This window comes from Chiloscyllium plagiosum, unplaced genomic scaffold, assembly GCF_037043375.1.
Source record: "Chiloscyllium plagiosum isolate Xiang-an unplaced genomic scaffold, Cpla_swu_hap1 HiC_scaffold_5, whole genome shotgun sequence".
NCBI lineage: Eukaryota > Metazoa > Chordata > Chondrichthyes > Orectolobiformes > Hemiscylliidae > Chiloscyllium > Chiloscyllium plagiosum.
This window is the reverse complement of record NW_028270143.1, coordinates 109,715,770-109,741,632: the sequence shown is the minus strand read 5'-3', so window position 1 is coordinate 109,741,632 and position 25,863 is coordinate 109,715,770. Positions and strand designations below refer to the sequence as shown.

Genomic DNA, 25,863 nt, shown 5'->3' with positions numbered 1-25,863 from the left:
TTTTAAGCCTACTTTAGAGTCCTTCAGAATGCAAAGTCCTGGAATTTCCTCCACTGAACTCAACTCAGATGTTGGAGCATAATTGAGGATGGCTCCATGCCGAATTTGCCATTAATCTCTATGGGCAAGCACAAAAATGGACGTAACTCATACAGAAGCAATATACTCGAAAGGTGAAGGACAGAAGAAGTTGGAAAAACAACCTTGCTTTCAGTACTTGGCTGGATATGTCTTAGCAGATCAACAATACCATAAAATTCAAATTGTTTTGATTAAGTACACAGGCACAGAAATTCATTTAAATAGACCTGCAAAGGTTCTCCCTTTTCTTCAATGACAATTACAGGAAAACAACTTTAGAATTAGGGGTTTTAACCTCTTGGAACAAGATTTGCATAGTTTTAAGAATGAAGTACAAAGCAGGAATGATTGGCTTCTGTACAACAGAATAGGGTACAACAGAATAGGACTAGATGAAGAATACAGAAGTTCTAAGTGCCCCATAAATTATCTGCCGGGCTAACCTGTTCTGCAAAAAATTCAAAGGCTTAACAAGAACAGGAAACAAAAGAAAACTTGCATCCTCAAACAATATGGGCATAATTCAATGAGGTGAAACAAGCTAGTAGTGGTTTTTATAGTGTTGAAAATCAAACAGGTTTCATCTTTATAGTAATACATTTTACAAAGAGTCCTCAGTTTGTTGTATATGAATCGTGAAATGGGACATCAAGTAATTATGTCTTCCGAGGATCTTTTCTTGCAAGGGTCAGATTATGGAAATAGGGAAGTCTTGCTAATTCTGTATGGAATACTAATGAGACATTGTCATTTACAGTTTTGGTCGCCTTACTTAACATGAGACATGTCTGCATTTAGAACAGTTCAGAGAAATGGCTGTTTGGCTTTTCTCTGGGGTGAGAGGCTAGTCTTAAGAAGAAAGATTTGGCAAGCTGGACCTACGCTTGTTCAAGTTTACAAGAATAAGAGGTGATTTTATGGAAATTTAAGCTTCTGAGGAGATTTGACAGGATAGATATGAGAGGATGTTTCCATTCATGGAGGATCAGTTTCAAAATAAAAGGGTCTCCCATATAACTTGAAGAGGAGAAAGAATTTCATCTTAAAGGGTTGTTAACCTTTGAAATTGTCTTCAAAGCAGTGGAGGCTGCATCATAGAATATAAATTAGAACAGATTTTTAATCAAAACTGGAATCCAGGGTTATGGGGGCCAGCAAGGAAATACAGTCATGGCCACAATCAAATCTGCCATGGTCTTACTGAATAGCAGAGTAGGCCATGGGTGCCAATAAATATATAGCATTGCTCAAAAACACTTCAATATTTTCATTAATAGTTGAATCATTTCAATCAGACCTTGGTCAAATATATGCAAAACAGTTTAATAACATAGTTCTATCTCTTCCACAGTTCTCATGTCATTTAGAAAGCCAAGTAATAGCAGAGGCTGCAATTTGATAAAACTTTCCTAAATCCCGAGAGAAGCACTCAGGGTAAAATTAACTATTAATAAATGCAATAATAGAAAATGATTGTACATTCTGTTCTTCTATTCTGAAATGCCAACCACTAATCCCATCACAAAGTCTAATGTTTCTCACATAAATCAAACTGCTACTTAAAAACTGAGAGCCTCAGACCATTTATCATCTCAATGAATCCTCTAAATTCTCAGCGTATCTTCTGTAAACCACATAAGCACATTGATCAGCCACAATTACCTGCAGATTTCACATACCATTTAATCTCCTTATAAGCGCTTCTTCCTGCAGGATGATGCAATGGATTTGTTCATCCAAGTCTTCCAGGATCTAAGAATTTAACAGATACAATTATAAAGAAGAAAAAACAAATTCATGATATTAATTTAAAGAATATGCAGAAAATTTGATTTGCTGAATAATTGTATTTTCAGCACCAAATAGGCCATTCAGGCCTTACCGATGTCATCGGATTCCAGTTGCCTGCCCGCACCAGGTATCTTAAGTCTTCTTCTTGGGTGAGTGTTATTCTAACAACACTCAAAAAGCATCATACCATCGAGGTCAAAGCTGCCCACTTGACAGGCATCACATCCACAAACATTTAGTCCCTTCACTAATATCAGTAGCAGCAGTGTGTACCATGTACAAATTGCATTGCAGAAATTCAACAACACTCTATGCGACAGATACCATATTGGGGGAAGTTCCAGGATTTTGACCCAGTCCTAAAGGAACAGTGATATATTTCTAAACCAGAATGGCAAGTGGCTTGGAGAAGAACTTACAGTTGGTCATGTAAATGGCCTGCAGTGGTTCAAGGCAGCAGCTCACCACCACTTTCTCAAAAGTAACTATGGATGGGAAATATACACTGGCCAAGCCAGCAACACTAGCTTCCCATGATTGTATTAATAAAGGAGAGAATCATTTATTTTCTGCATTTAATCTATCTTACTGTCTGCCCAGTGGCTCAATTCTATCTATATTTTCGTATAAGGATACAATATACCTAAAATTTAGAAACCTATTGATAGGATATGCAAGTATCATGTTTGTTCATTTAATAATACACCATTTTGAACCAATTGTTGTAGTTTCAAAACAAATCTGTATTTCAAAACAAATTTGTATTTCAGTACAAATCTGCAGCAGGGTAACTCAGTAGTCAGCACTGCTGCCTCACTGCACCAGAAACCTGGGTTCAATTTAACCTTTAGGTGACTATCTGTGGAGAATTTGCATATTTTCCTTGTATCTGCATGGGTTTGTCTGGGTGACCCAGCTTCTCCCCCCACACTTCAAAGATGTGAAGGTGAGGTGGGTTAGCCGTGTTGAATTGCTTATAGTTTCCAAGTCTATTTATGCTGGTTTTTAGATTAGATTACATTACAGTGTGGAAACAGGCCCTTCGGCCCAACAAGTCCACACCGACCCGCCGAAGCGCAACCCACCCACACCCCTACGTTTACTCCTTACCTAACACTACGGGCAATTTAGCATGGCCAATTCACCTGACCCTGCACATCTTTGGACTGTGGGAGGAAACCGGAGCACCCGGAGGAAACCCACGCAGACACGGGGAGAACGTGCAAACTCCACACAGTCAGTCGCCTGAGGTGGGAATTGAACCCGGGTCTCCGGCACTGTGAGGCAGCAGTGCTAACCACTGTGCCATCGTGCCGCCCACGGATTGGTTGGATTAGTCATGGGAAATGTGAGGTTATGAGCTAGGGTGGGATGCTCTTCATGGGTTGGTGCAGATTCAATAGGCTGAATGGCCTCTTTCTGCAATGTAGGGATTCTATGATTCTATATCTGACTCACACTCAGTAATTTTACTGAGCGAGTGGTCCAGTGTTAAAGGGGCTATTATATGGATAAGACAACAAGGCCAATCAGCCTAATATAACAGAAGCCACAGGATAAGCTGAAGATGATCATTGCTGTGGTTCTGTTCGCCGAGCTGGAAGTTTTTGTTGCAAACGTTTCGTCCCCTGTCTAGGTGACATCCTCAGTGCTTGGGAGCCTCCTGTGAAGCGCTTCTGTGCTGTTTCCTCCGGCATTTATAGTGGCCTGTCCCGGCCGCTTCCGGTTATCAGTTTCAGCTGTCAGCTGTAGTGGCCGGTATATTGGGTCCAGGTCTATGTGTTTGTTGATGGAATTTGTGGATGAGTGCCACGCTTCTAGGAACTCCCTGGCTGTTCTTTGTTGAAGATGATCATGCTATTTCCTCAGTGGCATGGTCAGCACTGCTCCCTCAATTCCACCAGGCACACATCTTGAAATTCGAATAATGTTTGCAGGACTATGTGCATGGATTGGCATTGGCTTCTATCTCCCAACAAAAGTAACTGCCTTCCAAAAATGATTAATTGATTATAAAGTGCTTTGAAATATGAGGATGTGATGAGATTTATATGACTGCAGATTCTTCACTGAATACTAATTGCACTAGTGATTCTTTCACATTCCTTTAAAAATTAATACTTATCACCTCCAGCAGTCATTTCCAAACCCATCTCTACACCTCTAAGTGATTCTTTCATTGCCTTTTTACTTAAGGGTTTGTATGAAGCTTGCTTTTTATCCTCACACTGACAAACAACATGTCTTCCTAACTTCTTTCTTTTACATTTTTCAATGCTTAAATTTGCATGCTTTCCTTCTGTAATAAGCCATCTTAAAAAACGAATTTCTCACATTTTGTGCTTTAGCCTCATTCTAGCCTAATTTATGTATCAATAACAAAACAGCTATGTTGCTGTGCAGACAGTAAGTAATGTATGAATTTTTGTTGTTTATCCTAAATGTCTTTCCTAATTCTTCAATGAAATAACGTGACCAGATCCATCATCAGATGGATCACACAGACAGCAAGCACAAAAGTTCTACAGAGAAAGTTTTAGATCATTAATAATTGATATCTAATTGCCACTAAATTTCCCAGTTATTTTTCTGCTATTCCATATAATTCAAATATCCATAAGCAAAAGCATAAGCTATTGCTGCATTCAATGTTTCTGAACCAGACCAAATCTCCTCAAAACAGGTCAAGGAGATAGCCTAGACCCTAAGTTTTTCTCATTTTAAAGTCAAGTGCTGGGCATTGCGTTCTGGATGCAATTCTTTTGATCGAACGACCAGGCTTGAAGCAAATCGCACTTTATTCATATATTATAGTTAAAAAACAAACAAAAGAAAGAGGATTATAACACCTTAACAGAATGAGAGATTATTCAAATTCTAAACAGCAACTGTTCCAATATAGTAAGATCCCTTAAACACATCCTTTACAAAGGCAAATTCAGTAAAATAGAATGTCTCACATGCAATTTTCCAGACTAAGAAGAAAGAATATCAAGAGAAAACCTAAGAGAGTGGGTGAGAGAGGGAGGGAGGGAGAGCGAGAGTGAGCATGAGCATGAGCATTCAAGTATTTTAGTTGTAGCAAGGACAGAAGTACCGCAGCTTCCAAACAGCTACTGAAAGTTCAACTAAATTCTTGCTTCTGTGGGAGCTTGACCCCACCTATTCAAGCTGCTTCTATTGTTCCAACTTTAAACTAGTAGTCCCAAAGCCTCACGCTGTTTAATTTATTAGCTTGAAGCAGACTGTTCAGTCCTCTGTCTCAGCCTTCCTTCATTTAAAAAGAAAGAATAAAAGAACCTCGTAAAGTCATAGTATCATCACAACTGCCCCCCCCAAAAAGCTTTAATTTTATGCTATTAGCTATTATGCTATTAGCATAAAATACAACATGTATACATTACATTGTTTGCATGCTTAGATTCATTCATTAGTACAGTCCATTTTCTCCCGCCACCAAAACCCTATGTCTTTCATCATCAAAGTCGTGACGCTATATCTGCTATTACATTCTCTCATCTTGTCATGTATGTAATTTTCAAATTGAATGCTTGTGATAATAAGCTCCAACTAAACAGTCTGGAATGTTTATCCTTAGATTTCCCCAAAACCTTTAGCAGGTTATGGTCAGCATATACAATTTCCTCAGACACATTACTGGCAACATAAAAGTCGATAGGTTGCAATGCCAACATCAAACCCAAGGTCTCCTTCTCAGCGATGGAATATTCGATGATTATTCAATTTTCTGGATCAACCACCAATAGGTCTATCTATCTTTTCATTGTCTTCTTGAAAGAGTACAGCACCAACACCCACATCACTTGCATCTATAGCCACTTTGAATGAGTTTGCATAATTAGGTGAGGTTAATACTAGGGTAGTGCTTAACACAGCCTTCAAGCTGTTAAATGTCTTCTGACATTCCTCCATTCACTGAAAATTGCTGCATTTCTTCAACAAGTCAGTCAGTGGAGCAACCACACTGCTAAAATTCAGTATAAACTACTGATTAAAATCACTCAGTCCCAGGAATTGTAGTTCTTTCCTCTTCATCGATGGAATGAGAAACTTTCCAAGAACTTTTGTTTTCACATCCCATGAGGCCATTTTTCCAGGTCCAATGACACGACCCAGGAACATGACTTCGGCTTTTGTGAACTCACTCTTAGGTTTATCACCAAGCCTGCCTCCTAAAGTCCATCAAACAATTCCAATGGATGTTCCAAATGTTCCTTCCATGTGTGACTGAAAAAAAAAGGTGTACATTGATGTACACCACACAACTGGATAATCCCAAAATGACCTAATTGGTTACTTTTTGAAACATGGCTGGGGCATTTTTCATACCAAATGGCTTTAAACTGGTACAGTTCATTTGGTGTCACAAAAGCAGAAATTTCCTTCGCTCTTTCAGATCAAGGTACCTATGAGTATCCTCTGATTAAGTCCAACTTGGAAATACAGCTGCTTGACCAACCTTCTTTCAAACATGGATTAGGATAGGAAGCAGACATAATCACACATAATCACTACATACCATCTGATTTTAGGACCATTACTATGAGGGAGTTCCATTTGCTGCAACTCATTTCAATTATATTGACTTTGAGCAAATATTCAATTTAGAGGGTTAGGTCAATAAGGATGCTGCTTAATTGAAACAGCATTTCCTATATCTACATTGTGTTTAATCAGATTAGTACTTCCAGCTTATTGCCACATATCTCCCCATGTGATTGTAACAACTCTTTCAAGTCATTTCAATTTTCCTCTGGAAGCCAGCTCTCCTTTTGCTTTCCTTCCCGTTTCCAAAGGCCTTTTGAGCATATTCATGTGCCACACTTAAATGTATTGCTACCTGGCATTCTTGTCAAATAATTCACCTGTCAATTTCCTTTTGATTTGATAAGGCCCAATAAACCTTGGCTTTAAAAGTTTACCTACCACTGGGAGTAACGCCAAAACTAACTCCTCAAGCAAAATTGTGAATCTTTGATTTCTTGTCTGTTTCCTGTTTCCTTACATACTGTGCTACTTTCAAATGCTGTCTAGTCAATTCACTCACTCTATTTAATCTTTTCCTAAAATTTGACACACTATGCAAATATGTGGTCTCTGAACTCTGATTCATCAATTTCTTCTTAATTAATTTCAGTAGTCCTCTCACCTCATCCCAAAAACTAATTCAAATGTACTGAATGTCCTTGATTCATTAGGTGCATCTCTCATGGCAAAAATTACAAATAGGATTCCTTTATCTCAATCCACCAGACAATAGTGACCTCAACATGGTCTTGAAAGTCTGATGGAGGAGAAAGTGAGGTCTGCAGATGCTGGAGATCAGAGCTGGAAATGTGTTGCTGGAAAAGCGCAGCAGGTCAGGCAGCATCCAGGGAACAGGAGAATCGACGTTTCGGGCATAAGCCCTTCTTCAGGAATGAGGAAAGTTTGTCCAGCAGGCTAAGATAAAAGGTAGGGAGGAGGGAATTGGGGGAGGGGCGTTGGAAATGTGATAGGTAGAAAGAGGTCAAGGTGAGGGTGATAGGTCAGACTGGGGTGGGGGCGGAGAGGTCGGGAAGAAGATTGCAGGTTAGGAAGGCGGTGCTGAATTTGATGGATTTGACTGAGACAGGGTGGGGGGAGGGGAAATGAGGAAACTGGTGAAATCCGAGTTCATCCCTTGTGGTTGGAGGGTTCCTAGCCGGAAGTTGAGGCGTTCTTCCTCCAACCGTCGTTTTGTTGTGGTCTGACGATGGAGGAGTCCAAAGACCTGCATATCCTTGGTGGAGTGGGAGGGGGAATTGAAATGTTGAGCTATAGAGTGGTTGGGTTGGTTGATCCGGGTGTCCCAGAGGTGTTCTCTGAAACGCTCCGCAAGTAGCCGGCCTGTCTCCCCAATATAGAGGAGGCCACATCGGGTGCAGAGGATGCAATAGATGATATGTGTGGAGGTGCAGGTGAATCTGTGGCGGATATGGAAGTTTCCTTTGGGGCCTTGGAGGGAGGTGAGGGGGGAGGTGTGGGCGCAAGTCTTGCACCTCCTGCGGTTGCAGGGGAAGGTGCCGGGAGTGGAGGTTGGGTTGGTGGGGGGTGTGGATCTGACGAGGGAGTCACGGAGGGAGTGGTCTTTACGGAATGCTGATAGGGGAGGGGAGGGAAATATATCCTTGGTGGTGGGGTCCGTTTGGAGGTAGCGGAAATGACGACGGATGATGCGCTGTACATGGAGATTGGTGGGGTGGTAGGTGAGGACTAGTGGGGTTCTGTCCTGGTGGCGGTTGGAGGGGCGGGGTTCAAGGGCGGAGGAGCGGGAAGTGGAAGAGATGCGGTGGAGGGCATCGTCGACCACGTCGGGGGGGAAATTGCGGTCCTTGAAGAAGGAGGCCATCTGGGTTGTGCGTTTTTGGAACTGGTCCTCCTGGGAGCAGATGCGGCGGAGTCGAAGGAATTGTGAGAATGGGATGGTGTTGAAAGTCTGATGCCATGGTTCTAATGTTCCCTGCGATTCTGGATGGTATGCAGTGAATTTGAATTATTTTATTCCTAAATTATCCATAACTTCCTTGAATAACCGATGTAAAATTGATCCTTGACCCAGTTCCGGAGCAATGCGAGGGAAGATCCAAGGTTTTGGAGAAGTGCAACTTACCTTGGTGTAGCTGAGTGCCAGTGTAGGGCACATTGGAGGTTTGGACCGGAACGGGCCAGTTGTTGGACTGGGGCCTGACGCAGGCACTCAGACCTTGTGCTCACTGAGTTGCTGCAATATAATGTCTATTTGAAATTCTTTACCAGACTGTAATGTCAATCCTTTAACTATGTTCAGACTATCTTATTTCGAACTTATTTTTTAGACACTAAGTAATGCTCCTACTTGACCTTCTATTCCTCTTTTCTATCAAAGACTTGAATCTAGGTACTTGTACATAAGATGATGCCATTGGAAGCAGCCACTGCAAAAACCTTTCACTGTCCACCTGTACTGGAGTACACATGATAATAAAGGATATTCTATTCCATACCAGGCTGATTGTATTTCTGTGGATAGTCTGTATCTAATGGTATTAGCAGGAGATGTTGTGGATACCATATGAATTACCAGTCAGAGATCATTTGGGAGGAAGGAAAATTCAAGCTAAATGCAAAAACATTTTTGTTGGCTTCGACTGGATAAGGATGTGGTTGACTTTTGCCAGGCACCTTTGATGTGTCAGATAATTGGAAAAACCTCAGGCAGTGATAAAACCAGCACCCTTAATACGCATTCTTGCATTTGAGGAACCTTTTTACCAGAGTCTTGAATGCATAGGATCACCCTCCCAAAAAACACAAAAAGTGGGAATCTGTATCTGTTGACCATAATGGATGTGTTTACTAGGTTTCCGGAGGCCATTCAATTATTGAGTTGCCCATGACTGAGTCTAAGACTAGTACCTTAAACTTAGTAAGAGCAATTAAATGGGCAAGAAAACTGGGCTGACTTACTAGCCTTGAGGACAGATCCATAGAGACACAGTGGAACATATTTAAAGGCAGTCAGTTATTTGGAGACGATGCCTGGGCTCCCATCAATGTCCAGGACTGTTCTCGGCAGCATTTCAGGAAACCGAATTCATTTTTAATCATTGTAAACAGAAAACGTGATCAGCATTGAAACACGTCTTTGAGGTAATGTTTTTATCAGGACTTTGAGATCTTCTTTGGATAATCCGAAATTTGGATAATTGATATTTGGATAATCGAGGTTCCTCTGTATTTACCCTAAATTAAAACAGAAAACACTAGAAATACACAGCAGGTCAGGCACCATTTGTGAAATAAGAAACAGGATGATAACATCAGGACTCTGGTCTTCTTGTCAGTCTGACAAAAGGTCACTGATGAAATATTGGTCCTCTTTCTCTTTCCACAGATGCTGCTTTACCTACTGATCTTTTCCAAAATGGTCAGTTTTCAGTTCAGATTTCCAGCTTCCACAGTATTATATTTGCAGATATTGAGCCTTGTTGGTTCATAACATCATTGTTTGTCAGTCTTCCTAAGATCTTCTTCCTAATGTGCAAGGTTGTTTGGGCCAGTTGGGTTTCATTTTTCCAGGTACCCTAATTTGTCTGTGTCTGTCAAATGTCATTTGTTTGCCCTGAATATCTCCCTTTCTCACTTTCATGAAACATCAGCATAAAATAATTAGGTTCCAATTTAAAAATATACATTCACATATAAATAATCAAGTGTTTTCATGCTATAAATTAATCTCCAGAAATTTTATATGTTTTTTGTGCATTTAACAGTATAAATTAATCATTTTTGTAACAAGATAAGCACATAAATTAGGATGTACCCATGTTCAGCATCAGATTAGCCACCCAATCTAGTCTTCTCATAGTTCCAAAGCATATATTTTAACATGCCTTTTTATCAGCATATTATCTAATTTCATGTTGAATAAATTTATAGCCTCCATTTTCACTTCAATTAACTACATCATCATAGTAGACGTGAAATTAAACATGTGAAAGTTTATTTCTTATTGTTCATCACCTAGCAGACTTTGTAGGTCAGCAGTCAATTCTTCAATATCAGAGGTATTAGCAGCAGGGCAAAACTAGACAGAAAGGAGGGCATAGGGCTCAGGTTCTAAACATAGCAAAGACCGTGTAGAGCAGAATGGAGGACAGGGTGAACAGCAAACAACAGGTGAGATTATATGTAACTACAAAGCAGAAGCATTCATTAGAACATTAAAGCAGGACTGGGATAGGCCATTCAGCTCCTCAAGCTTGTCCCCCATTCAACAAGATCATGGCTACTCTACCTAAAGCCTCTCATAGCCCTCAACTTCTTGATATTCTAAATATATATTAATCTCTTTAAATACTTTCAGCAATATAGCCCACATAACTCTCTGGGGTAGAGAATTCTAGATATTCACTATCCTCTGGGACAAGAAATTCCTTTGCAACTCTGCTTGAAAATGATTCTTTTTCTTATTTGAGATCCCCTACTCATGGAAATATCATTTCAACATTTAGCTTGTCAAGTGCCCCAGAATCTTGTGTGCTTCAATAAGATCACTCCTCAATCTTCGTGTAGCTTTAAAGTCAAAAGCTCAACAATAAGGAGCAGCAACATCATGAGCTAAAAATTTGGGCGGCACGGTGGCACAGTGGTTAGCACTGCTGCCTCACAGCGCCTGAGACCCGGGTTCAATTCCCGCCTCAGGCGACTGACTGTGTGGAGTTTGCACGTTCTCCCCGTGTCTGCGTGGGTTTCCTCCGGGTGCTCCGGTTTCCTCCCACAGTCCAAAAGATGTGCAGGGTCAGGTGAATTGGCCATGCTAAATTGCCCGTAGTGTTAGGTAAGGGGTAAATGTAGGGGTATGGGTGGGTTTCGCTTCGGCGGGTCGGTGTGGACTTGTTAGGCCGAAGGGCCTGTTTCCACACTGTAATGTAATGTAATGTAATCTAAAAATCTAGCAGACTAAGACTGGAGAATGGAACAGATTACCACAATCACCAAATGTGCATATTGTTGTGGTTAAGGAGATGGTGAAACCATCAAGCAGCAAATAGAAGAGGTCAAAGAAACAAGTGCATTGAAAGTTTCAAGACAAAAGAGGAATGCCCATGCTGCAGAGAAAAATTAAAGAGCAAAATTATTGCCTGTGCACATATGGGATGTAATAACACTTATTGAAGCTGGGCCAGGAAAAGACAGATATAATGGACAGCTGTCATATCTTCAGGAATTGAAAAGCTGGGATTTAATTAATTTTGTTTATTAAATTAATGGTAATCTATTTTACTTAAGTGAATTCCATTTCATACTATATTAAATAGTCTTATCACTAAAGGCTGCAAACTGAACATGACAACAAGCTGATAAGACTGCTAGAAAGAACACACAAGTCTTCTTTCAATAAGGACTTAGCAAGGAATCAGCTAAAATGCTTTTGAATACAGAAATATTACACACTTAGCACAATCTGCACTAGTCTTCCCTAAATTTTAAGGCTCCCTTACAAACCTTTGCATTAAGCTTCAAGCACAAAGTATACCAACAGCACTTGGTTCTGAAGAAGGCTCAGCGGAGTTGAAACACTAACTCTTTTCTCTCCACAGATGCTACCAGAACTGTGGAATTTCTTTGCACGTTCTGCTTCTATACCAGGAGCACTCATGCCTGGTATCCTTCCTGGTTGAGGTATCAATTACTGTTTCATGCACATGAGGCCAAATCAGAGGAGCAGTAGTCATTGATTGACTGATTACTAGCCTCTCCTATTTAAAAATCACACAACACCAGGTTATAGTCCAACACGTTTAATTGGAAGCACTAGCTTTCGGAGTGCTGCTCCTTCATCAGGTGGTTGTCTCTCCTATATTTCTTTATAGGAACCAAAACAGATCCGGTCTCTTCAAAAGTCCAGAGAGCTGTCTTCCATTGGAGTTCTTCTTCATAGTGCAAAATCATCAGTGGAGGAAGAAAAGAGGTGCCATACCTCACTTTGCCAGCAGTAGCCACCATATTCTAACAAATTTTCATTGACTAGCATTCTAAAAGGCTTTTGTACATTTAATTCGGTGTAATTTAAAAAAAACGTTTACATGGGTGAGTGATGGCTGGGTCAGCTCAGGTCAAGGGGACCAGAATGTTCAGGAGATTCAAGAGGAGTCAGAGGGAGTGTTGGGGGAGGGGGTCGGTCCAGCATGGGACATTGCAGGGAGTCAGTGGGAGAGCTGGAGAGGTTTGAGTGAGTCGGAGATGTGGACAGAGAGAGGGGGTACTGTCTTATTAGGATGAGCTATGTTGCTTTAAGAGGTGAAGAAGGAAATTAACTAATGACCAGCTAACACCACATGACCAGCAGCAGTATGTTGTACGAAGGATATGTATTTAAGTGCCTTGGTAACCACAACTCTTCAGTTTTGTTAAGTCAATCTGTTTGAGATTTTCACGTAAATTGAATCTTTCCAACTGAACACAAGTGATAAGAACAGCGTTAATGAAACAATACAAGACGACAAAAGTGATCAGGAGTCATTTCTCCTGAAAAAGGCTGCAAAGCAAACTTGTAAAGGAAAATGCCTTAAACAAAATAGAAACAGAGCAGTTGCAACATTTAGCAAAAACAAGCCACAGAACTGTCAATGCTGGGAACCAGAAACAAAAAGAGAAATTGGTGGAAAAATTCCACAAGTCAGGCAGCATCTGTAGAGAGAAAGCAGAGTTAAAGTTTCAGGTCCAATGACAAAGGTAGAAGACAGAGTGCCACAAGGATCGGTGCTGGGTCCTCTACTTTTTGTCATTTACATAAATGATTTGGATGCGAGCATAAGAGATACAGTTAGTAAGTTTGCAGATGACACCAAAATTGGAGGTGTAGTGGACAGCGAAGAGGGTTACCTCAGATTACAACAGGATCTGGACCAGATGGGCCAATGGGCTGAGAAGTGGCAAATGGAGTTTAATTGAGATAAATGCGAAGTGCTGCATTTTGGGAAAGCAAACCTTAGCAGGACTAATACAATTAATGGTAAGGTCCGAGGGAGTGTTGCTGAACAAAAACCTTGGAGTGCAGATTCATAGCTCCTTGAAAGTGGAGTCGCAGGTAGATAGGATAGTGAAGAAGGTGTTTGGTATGCTTTCCTTTATTGGTCAGAGTGTTGAGTACAGAAGTTGGGAGGTCATGTTGCAACTGTACAGGACATTGGTTAGGCCACTGTTGGAATATGCAATTCTGGTCTCCTTCCTATTGGAAGGATGTTGTGAAACTTGAAAAGGTTCAGAAAAGATTTACAAGGATGTTGCCAGGGTTGGAGGACCTGAGCTACAAGGAGAGGCTGAACAGGCTGGGGTTGTTTTCCCTGGAGCGTCGGAGGCTGAGGGATGACCTTATAGAGGTTTACAAAATTATGAGGGGCATGGATAGGATAAATAGACAAAGTCTTTTCCCTGGGGTCAGGGAGTCCAGAACTAGAGGGCATAGGTTTAGGGTGAGAAGGGAAAGATAAGAGAGACCCGAGGGGCAACTTTTTCACGCAGAGGGTGGTACGTGTATGGAATGAGCTGCCAGAGGATGTGGTAGAGGCTGGTACAATTGCAACATTTAAGAGGCATTTGGATGGGTATATGAATAGGAAGGGTTTGGAGGGATATGGGCTGGGTGCTGACAGGTGGGACAGATTGGGTTGGGATATCTGCTCGGCATGGACGGGTTGGACCGAAGGGTCTGTTTCCATGCTGTACATCTCTATGACTCAAACTGGGTAAGCAAGCAGTGAAAATAAAAACAGCCATTATTACCAAGGGGTTGCAGAGAGTCAACAGCTCAGTGGGCGGCACGGTGGCACAGTGGTTAGCACTGCTGCCTCACAGCGCCAGAGACCCGGGTTCAATACCCGCCTCAGGCGACTGACTGTGTGGAGTTTGCACGTTCTCCCAGTGTCTGCGTGGGTTTCCTCCGGCTGCTCCGGTTTCCTCCCACAGTCCAAAGATGTGCAGGCCAGATGAATTGGCCATGCTAAATTGCCCGTATTAGGTAAGGGGTAAATGTAGGGGTATGGGTGGGTTGCGCTTCGGCGGGGCGGTGTGGACTTGTTGGGCCGAAGGGCCTGTTTCCACACTGTAAGTAATCTAATCTAATCTCTGTCTCAAGATGATTTATAGGATTTATGAACATCTGGATTGGAATAATGTGATCAAAGATGGTCAGCATGGTTTTGTGAAGGGCAGGTCGTGCCTCACAAACCTTATTGAATTCTTTAAGGTGGCTAAGGAGGTAGACGAGGGCAAAGCGGTAGATGTGGTGTATATGGATTTTAATAAGGCGTTTGATAAAGTTCCCCATGGTAGGCTACTGCAAAATACGGAGATATGGCATTGAGGGTGAGTTGGAGGTTTGGATTAGGAATTGGCTGGCTGGAAGAAGACAGACGGTAGTAGTTAATGGTAAATGTTCATCTTGGAGTGCAGTTACTAGCGGTGTTCCGCAAGGGTCTGTTTTGGGACCATTGCTGTTTGTCATTTTTATAAATGACCTGGAGGAGGGGTTAGAAGGTTGGGTGAGCAAGTTTGCGGATGATACGAAAGTCGGTGGAGTTGTTGACGGTGAGGAAGGATGTGTCAGGTTACAGCGGGATATAGATAAGTTGCAGAGCTGGGCAGAAAGATGGCAAATGGGGTTCAATGTAGGTAAGTGTGAGGTGATTCACTTTGGTAAGAGTGACAAAGAGACGGGGTACTGGGCTAATGGTCGGATACTTGGTAGTGTGGATGAGCAGAGGGATCTTGGTGTCCATGTACACAAATCTTTGAAAGTTGCCACCCAGGTAAATAGTGCGGTGAAGGCGGCATATGGCGTACTGGCTTTTATTGGTAGAGAAATTGAGTTCCGGAGCCCTGAGGTCATGTTGCAGTTGTATAAGACTCTGGTGCGGCCGCATCTGGAGTATTGTGTGCAGTTTTGGTCGCCATACTATAGGAAGGATGTGGAGGCACTGGAATGGGTGCAGAGGAGGTTTACCAGGATGTTGCCTGGTATGGTAGGAAGATCGTATGAGGAAAGGCTGAGGCCCTTGGGGCTTTTTTCATTGGAGAAAAGAAGGTTTAGGGGTGACTTGATAGAGGTGTACAAGATGATTAGGGGTTTAGATAGGGTTGACCATGAGAACCTTTTTCCACGTATGGAGTCAGCTATTACGAGGGGGCATAGCTTTAAATTAAGGGGTGGTAGGTATCGGACAGATGTTAGGGGTAGATTCTTTACTCAGCGAGTCGTGAGTTAATGGAATGCCCTGCCAGTGGTGGACTCTCCCTCTTTATGGGCATTTAAACGGGCATTGGATAGGCATATGGAGGATAGTCGGCTAGTGTAGGTTAGGTGGGCTTGGATTGGCGCAACATCGAGGGCCACTGGGCCTGTACTGCGCTGTATTCTTCTATGTTCTATGACCAGCAAGATAAGCTATGGGAAATGTAGGAGGAATGGCTTTGTGTTAAAATGAACTTCAAAACTCATCACGAAAGCTGATATTTTACAGGTAACTGCCACCAGAATAAGTTGAATCAAAAAGGACTGTGTCTTCTGAGACTGAGCCATGTCAGAAGGTGATGAGGCTGGTTACAGCATCAATCCCCAAAGATTTTGAAGACCATCTCTTGGGGAAAAAGCGATGCTGCTATACTGCTATAAGATAGCAGAAAGTATAAAGTTATTGCAGCCAGACAGCAACATCTGCAAACATTAAGTACAGTTACCAATATTGCTGCAAATTGCCATCCGTGACACCACCACAAACAAAAAAATCAGGATCTCAAAAGGTGCAACATTTAAGGGGAAACAAGTGCTTGTACCTGAAACTCTTTTCCAGGACATAGTGCCTCAGCTACTTTAAGCAGATATGGCCATAGAGAGAGCAAGATTTCTGACACAGGGATAGTATGTATTAGCCAGCGGTGAATGAAGTGAGGATATACAAAGTATGTCATTACAAAGAAACTCTATAATGTCATGAGATTGTCATATCCCAGGTCCAAAATTTCAGATTTATTCCCAATAAACTATGGCAATTTTCTCTGCACTGATTACTTCCCCAAATATTTCAGTTACCAGATAGTTGAAAGACACATCAAGTGCGCGTGCAGCGCACACATTGAGTATAATATTCAGTAAATGAGCTTTGTTAAAATGGACCACAACATACAAGCAGACCTTTTAGATCAAAGGGTATGGTGAGAATCTGAGTTAGATGATCAGCCATCTCCATACTGAAACAGGCTCAAAACACTCAATGACATATACCTGCTCCTTGTTTCTAGGTTTCTTAGAACTACGCTTCAGGATACAGGTCTACCTTCACCAACAGAGATCATATTTTGGCAGGCAACTTAGGATAACCCTGCCAAACTCTCACAGGACAAACTTCTCAGAATGCTATTCAATATTGTTCATGAGAGTCATGCAAGTGCAGAATAACCTAATCTGCTTGTGGGACAGAAAGTCAGAGTCACACATCAGACTCAAGGAACCTAGTCACCGCAGAGATATCCAACATGGCCAGAAATTCTACTGGGGGTAAGGAGTAAAAGAAACACAGCACTGAAGGCTCAGTTGCATAGTTACCCAGGAGTTCGAAGTGGTTTCATTGGTCCAGCATTTTTCTGGTAGCTATCAAGATAAATAAGGCAGATCTCTTCCAAATAAATATCTGATTCAAATTCAGAGGAGCACATATTCATGCAAGGTCCTGGGACCTGGGGAATTGCCTATCAGAAGTATACAAACTTCCTAAGCAATCCCTGCAGTGTCAGCACATCAAGATTTTGGATGGGCCTTGAAGGATTTTTTCGTGGAAGATTTGGGCCAATGCTATTACAAAAAAATTGAGAGCAAATAAATCTGGAACATGAATGACCAGTTTAGAGATGGAACACTTTCCATTTGTCAGATACATATCAGAACATAACTATTGACCGTATACTGCAGTCAATTGTCTTTGTTACTTACTGTAGGCTTTACTAGCAATTGTCCCATTACTGTGAACATCCTGGATAGACCCACCGGTGTACACACTAAAGGGAAAAATAATGGAGAGTTTCATTAAAAATATTAAACATTTTGATTAATTGTATTAAATTCGTGTCTTAAGAACAAAGATTGAAACTAAAGTACAGGGCTATCTGAATTATGCAGCACAGAAAGAAGCTCGTCAATCCATCATATCTATGCAGCTCTCAGTAAGACCTTGGCAGTCAGTTATATTCCTTTGTTTCACACTTATAGTGTTTCCTTGTTCAAACAATAGTAACTTCATTTTCAAAGCCCATCATCATTTCTGTTTCATTCCAATATTTTACGCAAATCATGTTGTCAAATATCCTGACATAAAAAGACAAAACCCCAAGCTTATTTTTAAAAACTGAGCTTAATCTGAGCTAAACATTACTAATTCAAACAACCATTACTTTACCTAAATTCTTTGCTATTTTGAAAAATGCCAGCAGTTAAAGTTCTGTTTCACAGAGAACTAGCCCAAGCACTAGTGCAGCCTTCGATCTGGCACATGTCTTCTTCTTACATCTACATCAAGGCTTTGATACCAGATCATCCCCTAAATTAAAATCCTCTCTGTCCTGCGTGAGTCAGTTAACTGCCCTACATTTTCCTCTCAGACCTAGGTTTAACAAAAAAACATAATAACCTTCTGTCAAACACAAAAACATGAATGAGTTGCATTTATTTTACACTTAGGAAGAGGATGTTCATGTTATTATTTGAGACACACTGATGTGCAGAAATAGTCCATGTCTTCTACATCACAGTAGTGACTGTACTTCAAAAACTAATTCGTTGGATGCAAAGTGCTTTGGTGTGCGAGCTGACCTTTAAAGCTTATTTGTATTTGTGAGACTATTAGTAATACATTCTTAAAAAGTTTCAAAAAGTTGCTGCTTGAAGTATGCTTAGTTGAAAATATTTAGAGATTTGGATTTAGTCTCAAATTTATCTTTCAACATTCAAGGGATAGAATCTCCAGCTTTTCAGTTTACAGTTCTTTGAGGTCTTCTTCCATTCCAGTGAAAATGTATACTCTGAAAGTCATAAAGTCATTGACATGTACTGCACAGAAATAGACCCTTCGGTCCAACTTGTCCATGCCGGCCAGGTACCCTAAAAATAATCTACTCCCATTTACCAGCATTTGGCTCATATCTCTCTAAACCCTTCCTATTCATGTGCCCATCTAGATGCCTTTCAAATGTTCTAATTGTACCAGCTGCTGGCACCTCCTCTGGCAACTCATTCCATATATGTACAACCCTCTGTGTGAAAATGTTACCCTTTAGATCCCTTTCAAATTTTTCCCCCCTCAAACCTGCACCTAGTTTTGGACTGCCCCACCACAGGGAAAAGGCCTTGTCTATTTACCCTGTCCACGCCCCTCATGATTTTATAAACCTCGATAAGATCACCCCTCAGCATCCAATGTTGCAGGGAAAATAGCCCCAGCCTGTTCAGCCTCTCCCTATAGCTCAGATCCTCCAACCTGGCAACATCCTTGTAAATCTTTTCTGAACCCTTTCAAGTTTCACAATATCCTTCCTATTTCACAACTTTCCACTGCTTATCAGTTTAAACATCAGTACTATCTCTTCTCCTCCTCCTCTGTCTCACATGTTTGTTTTTGGAAATAAACTGACTGCATACAACATGCTCAACTGTAATTTAATTATAAGACATTAAGCTTAATGAAGTGAGCTTTTAAAATTTGTTAGTAACATTAGTTTGTGAAGATATTTTGTCTTCAAGCTATCGAAGTATGTTTAAAAGATTGACACTCATACGTTGAATTAGGCAGAGATTTACAAGGGCTTAATTGTAAAATGGTAATTTAGCACAAATACCACTCTTTACCTTCCCTGACAGAAGTCAACAATCCATTAGACTGGTTTTAATAGGGGCAAAAATATTAACAAAAGAGAAAAACGAAGTGAAATTAAATCAAAATACCACAAGAGGACTGACAACACCCTCAACAGCCAAAGAACCTAGTTCTTGATATTTTAATTAACCTGTTCGGACATGTTTGACACATCCAAAGCAGGTGGGACCTCTATCCAGCCCTTCTGACCGAAAGGTAATAACATTACCATTTGAGTTGAGAGGGGAAAGAGCGCCCTGGAAAACTTTTAAAATATTTTCTGATCAACCTATACACAGATGTTACTACACACCCTTCAATCAGGTGGGGCTTGAACTTGGGTGCCTTGGCCCAGAGACAGAGGCTTTACCATTGCACGGCAGGAGCTCCAAGACGGTAACATTTTCTTTTTAAAAGTCAACCTGTTCAGACATGTTATAACATAGGTGCAACTTGAAACCAGGACTTCTAGCTCAAAGGTTTGCACAAGCTTTGCACCATTGCACAAGAGCCATAACAACCCCAAAACCTTGAAGATATTTTCTGTTATTGCACACCTTTGGCACAGGTCAAACCTGAAGCCAGGACCCCTGGTTCAGAGATAGGGACATGACCACTGCAGCACCAGCACCCTTTCTTACAAAGTCCTTCCACACCATTCGCAAATGCACCTTTGTCTGGATTTTTTAAAATGCGCCTGGTCAGACATGTTCGAACACATCTCTGGAACAGAAGGGACTTGAATCCTGGTCACCTGGCCCAGAGGTATGGACACCACCAGTTCACCACAAGACCTTCCAGAACCCTAAAACTGTTTTTGTTACATATCCGGAGATGCTTTCATGTCCTATTGAATGGCTTCTTTCCATTACCAAACGACTTTTTTCCTTTCCCCTCCGCTACCAAATCAATTGTTTCGTAATAACTCCGGATGTTTGTTTAAAATCAACCTTTTCAGAGATGTTACTATCCCTCCAGAGCAAGTGAGACTTGAACACTGACCTCCTGGTCCAAAGGAAAGACAAACCTCAAACCCTAAATACAAAGTCTAATGAGCAGATCAGTGGCAAATGAAATTTAGGCCTGTGAGATGATATACTTGTACAGGATCTTGGCTAGGCCACTGTTGGAATATTGCGTGCAATTCTGGTCTCCTTCCTATCGGAAGAATGTTGTGAAACTTGAAAGGGTTCAGAAAGGATGTTGCTAGGGTTGGAGGATTTGAGCTATAGGGAGAGGCTGAATAGACTGGGGCAATTTTCCCTGGAATACTGGAGGTTGAGGGGTGACCTCACAGAGGTTTATAAAACCATGAGGGGCATGGATAGGGTAAATAGACAAGTCTTTTTCCTGGGCTGGGGGAGTCCAGAACTAGAGGGCATTGGTTTAGGGTGAGAGGGGAGAGATATAAAAGAGACCTAAGGGGCAACTTTTTCACGCAGGTGGTGCATGTATGGAATAAGCTGCAAGAGGAAGTGGTGGAGGCTGGTACAATTAAAAGGCATCAGGATGAGTTTAGGAATAGTAAGGGTTTGGAGGAATATGGGCCAAGTGTTGGCAAATGGGACTAGATTAGTTTGGGATATCTGGTCAGCATGAACGATTTGGACCAAAGGGTCTGTTTTTGTGCTGTACGTCTCTATGACTCTAAGTATCAAGACAAGGGAGTATTCAATGAATGGTGGGTCTCTAGGAAATTCAGACGAACAAAGGGTTCTTAGGATACTTGTACTAGGGTCCTTGAGACCCCTGAAGGCAGCAGGATAGATTAATAGGATCATTATGGCAGAATATCAGTCATGGCACAGATTATTATAGCAGGAAGGCAATGTTGGAGCTGTACAAAACCTTGGTTCAGCCACACCTGAAATACTGTGTGCAGATCTAGTCACCACATAAGAAGAAGAATGCAATTACATTGGAAGGGCTGCAGAGGAGTTTTACCTGGAATGCAGCGTTTGAACATTGAAGCTCGGGTTGTCTTCTTCAGAGCAGAGAAAGTTGAAAGGGTTGTGATTATGGTGTATAAGATGATGAGGAACATAGGCAGGGTTGATAGAAAGCAGCTGTTCTCCTTAGTTAAAGGATTGATAACAAGGCCTCAAAATTTTAAGGGGAAACACAGGGGATTTGAGGGAAGCTATTTTCATCCACAGGAATCTGGAATGCCCTGCCTGGGAGTTCAGTCGAGGCGGGAAACCTAATAACCTTAAAAAGTACTTGACATGTCACAACGTTCAAGGCGATGGACCAAGCGCTGAAATGTGACACCAACATGGATTTAGAACAGTTTTTGTTGATGCATACTCAATGGGCCAAAGGCCTGATTCTGAGAACATGACCTGCTTTCAATCAATACTGGAACTACTCTGGTTAACCCTTAAAGTTTACCTCATTTCGAATATGTATGTTAGACTACATATATGTACAAAATTACACCACTTGAATACATTTGGCAAAAAACAAACTGCAGATGCTGATAATCAGAAACAAAAACAGAAATTGCTGGAAAAACTCAGGTCTGGCAGAAACTGGACCAAAAATGTTAACTCGCCTTTCTGAGTATTTCTAGCAATTGTTGTTTTAGAATACATTTGGTGTGTGCCTGTTGTGTTCCAACTTTAATTTAAAACAAAAACTCAAGAGAGGTTGGAGAAAGTCATTCAGCTCTTCAAGTCTCATCCAAAGTTCAATAACTTAAAAAAAAAACACAGAAACCAAATGCAAGGATAAGCCATTCAGCGCCCTTCACCATTTCATAGGATAATGGTTAACCCTCTTTCCCAAAGACATATTCCTGCTTTCTTCCCATTTCCCTTAATGTCTTTAAGATCTAAAATTTTATCTCTTTATTGAATATATTCAGTGACTTAGCCTCCACAGCTTTCTGTGGAGAACTCCACAGGTTCATTTTCCTTTGAACAAAGAAACTTTTCCTCATGTCAATCCAAAATGGTCTACTCTGCTGCCTAAGACTTTAAACTTTAACTCTGTATAGGGAAAACATCCTCCCTGCATTTAGCCTGCCAAGCCGTCAGCATTTCATACATTTCAATCAGATCTTGCCTTATCCTTCTAGATTCTAGTGAATACAAACTTAGTTCAACTAATCAAATTCGCGTCATATGACTGTCCTGCCATTGCTGATACTTGCTTCGGAGGAAAGCAGTGGAGTACATTTTCTCAGCATTTAAAAATCTATCAATTTCTGACTTGAATATACTCAAGGAATGATTATTCACAGTGGATGAGCAAATATATGCTTTCTTAAGTAGGGAGATCAAATTTTCTGTATGTGGTCTCACCAATGTCCTGTATAACTGCCACAAGACATCCATACTTCAGAACTCAAACCCTCTTGCAATGAATATATAATTTTCCTTCTTCATTGCTTGCTGTGCTTGCCAATCTACTGCCATTGACAAGTGTAGAAGGACACCCAAATCCTGTTGTGTATCCGTATTTCCCAATACGTCACCATTTAAATAATTAGCCAACTAGCTCGAAGGAAGACAGAGGGTGGTGGTGGTGAATGGTTGCTTTTCTGGAGTTGAAGCCTGTGTCCAGTCAAGTGCCACAAGGATCGATGCTGGGTCCACTACCTTTTGTCATTTACATAAATGATTTGGATGGGAGCATAGGATATCTCGTTAGTAAGTTTGCAGATGACACCAAAATTGGAGGTTTTGCGGACAGCAAAGGAGGTTACCTCAGATTACAATGGGATCCTGATCAGATGGACCAATGGGCTGAGGACTGGCAGATGGAGTTTGATTTAGGTAAATGAGCTGCATTTTGGAACAGCAAATCAGAGCAGAATCTATACACTTAATGGGAAGTGTTGCTGAATAAAGAGACCTCGGAACGCAGGTTCATAGCTCCTTGAAGGCAGAGTCACAGGTAGATAGGATAGTGAAGAAGGCATTTGGTAGGTTTTCCTTTATTGGTCAGTGTGTTGAGTACAGGAGTTGGGAGGTCATGTTGCGGCTGTACAGGACATTGGTTAGGCCACTTTTGGAATATTGCCTGCAATTCTGGTCTCCTTCCTATTGGAAGGATATTGTGAAACTTTTTGGGGGTTCAGAAAAGATTTACAAGCATGTTGCCAGAACAGGAGGATTTAGGCTACAGGGAGAGGTTGAATAGGCTAAGGCTGTTTTTCCTAAAGTGTCGGAGGCTGAGGGGTGACCTTTATAGAGGTTTATAAAATCATGAGGGGCATGGATAGGGTAAATAGACAAGGTCTCTGAGGTGGGGGAGTCCAGACCTAGAGGGCACAGGTTTAGGATGTGAGGGGAAAGATATAAAAGTGACCAAAGGAGCAACTTTTTCACGCAGAGGGTGGTGAGTGTATGGAATGAGTTGCCAGAGGAAGTGGTGGAGGTTGGTACAATCACAACATTTAAAAGGAATCTGGATGGATATATGAATAGGAAGGGTTTGGACGGATATAGGCCAAGTGCTGGAAAATAGAACTCGATTAGGTTGGGATATCTGGTCATCATGGATGAGTTTGACTGAAGGGTCTGTTGCCATGCTGTTACATCTCTATGACTGAGTATAACTTTACATTCCGCCCCATTGTCCTGCATCTGCCCAATCATGAACTACATATGATATAATGTCAATAATGTAATCTTGTACTTGAACGCCACCTTTCCACACCATCTCCATACTCCATCATTTTCTCAGTATTTAAACATCTATCAATTTCTGATTTGAAGATACTCAAGGAATGATTATTCATATTCAAATGCAGAATTATGAAAGTTGATTATTCTTTGAATGAACAAAGTTAAAATCACACAACACCAGGTTATAGCCCAACAGGTTTATTTGGAAACATTAGCTTTTGAGGTGCTGCCTCTTCATCAGGTGGTTGCGGAACAGGACCATAAGACACAAAATTTATAGCAGAAGGGTAACAGTGTCATGGATCTGGATTGATATATTAAACAAAATTTAGGTAAAGTCTTTCATCTTTTTGATTGGGATATGGTAGTTTTGGTTTTTTTTAATATGTAAATGCCAGAACTCCTTTTAAATTACATTCGCAATTTAGCTTCAGTTTTTCAAACAATAGGTGCCATCTCAGCTCAGATAATGCATTAAAGGTGTGAGATTAAAGTCTGTGTCCCAATGTTGAGTCAGACTGCCTCTATTTCTAAAGTGGCATTTTCAGAATCTTACATGGATTAATGCAGTTTTTGAGCAAAATAAAATGTAATTCTGCAAATACATAACTGTTACTTGCCAGCGACTGCCCAAACCTGTATACGTTCTAGTGCTTGCTGCATTGACTGCTTCAGTACTGGTGTGTGAATATCATACAGTCATCAGCAATTTCCCCACTCTGACCGTATGATGGAGGGTACGTTGTTTAAATATATATTATATATAGTTGAACTATATTTCCAAGGGTTTCAAAGCATTTGGTGAAGTTTTGTTAAGTTGTTATAATGCATCTTGTGTGTGGTACACACTGCTGCCATTCTGCATCCATGGTAGAGGAAATAAATGTCGAAAATGGTGGATTAAGGTAAGCATCAAGTGTGTTACATTCCTCCAGATGGTGTTAAACTTAGTGCTGTTGGAACTGCAAGTGGCCAATATTCTATCATTTACCTTGTACATAACAACAAGGCTTCGAGGAGTCAAATGAGTTGCTTCCGGCAGAACTCCCAGCCTTTGACCTGCTCTTGGAGCCACAATTCAGTATCTTGTCAATGGTAACCCTCCAGGAGGTCTATAGTGGGACATTCACCGATGAGAATTCCATTGATTGCCAAGGGGTGGTGATTAGAATCTTTCCTGCACTGCACTGCCTGCACTGTGTGGCAAGAATGTAACTCATCAATTACCATCCTCAGCTCAAATGTTGCCCAGTCTTGCTACGCACGAAACAACTTTAGTACTTGAGATGATGTAAATGTGCTAAATATTGCTCACGATTGGCTCACTTATGATGGAAGGAAGATCATTCATCAACAGCTGAAGATGGTCAGGTCTGGAGCACCACCCTGTGAAACTTCTCCAGTGATGCTCTTTGTCAAACAGACCTTCAGAACCACCATCATGTTTCTTTTTGCGAGGTATAACTCCAACCAACCAAATAAAAAAGTAAAATATGGTAGATACTGGAAATCTGAAATAAACAGAGAAAATGCTGGAGATACACAGCAGATCTGGCAGCATCTGGAGAGAGAAGAACAGAGTCTCAGATAAGCAACCTGACAGCTAAAACGAGGCATATCTGCAGTCTGCAAGGGCACTGCTGATAATTGACCAGACAACTTCCTTCACCAATTCTTCTGCCACTTTACATTCAACGGATGGAGAGACAATACATTCCACGGATGGAGAGACAATACATTCCACTCAAAATATCAATGAAAATCAAATACCCTAATGGACAGGGAGGTTGATCTAGGTGAACGAGCAACATGAAGTTTATTGGTAGTCTGTTAATATACTGTGGAGTTTCAGCTCATTAAACTTCTGCAGTATCCTTTCACAAAACTATGCAAGAAGCCACAAGAGAGGTCAAATTAAGTGAAAAAGAATT

General features: G+C 41.2%; 1 protein-coding gene across 7 annotated transcripts in view; it reads right to left on the bottom strand.

The window, feature by feature from the left end:
* The window catches only part of lmbr1 (limb development membrane protein 1), a 268,615-nt gene that overhangs the window by 87,758 nt on the left and 154,994 nt on the right, over positions 1 to 25,863 (bottom strand). For all 7 annotated transcript variants that reach the window (XM_087987559.1, XM_087987560.1, XM_043690708.2 and 4 more), the window contains 2 exons: positions 17,384 to 17,448; positions 1,761 to 1,833 (listed from right to left, as the gene is read on the bottom strand). In XM_087987559.1, coding sequence (XP_087843685.1) covers positions 1,761 to 1,833; positions 17,384 to 17,448 — 138 coding nt within the window. The remainder of the gene's footprint in view (positions 1 to 1,760; positions 1,834 to 17,383; positions 17,449 to 25,863) is intronic.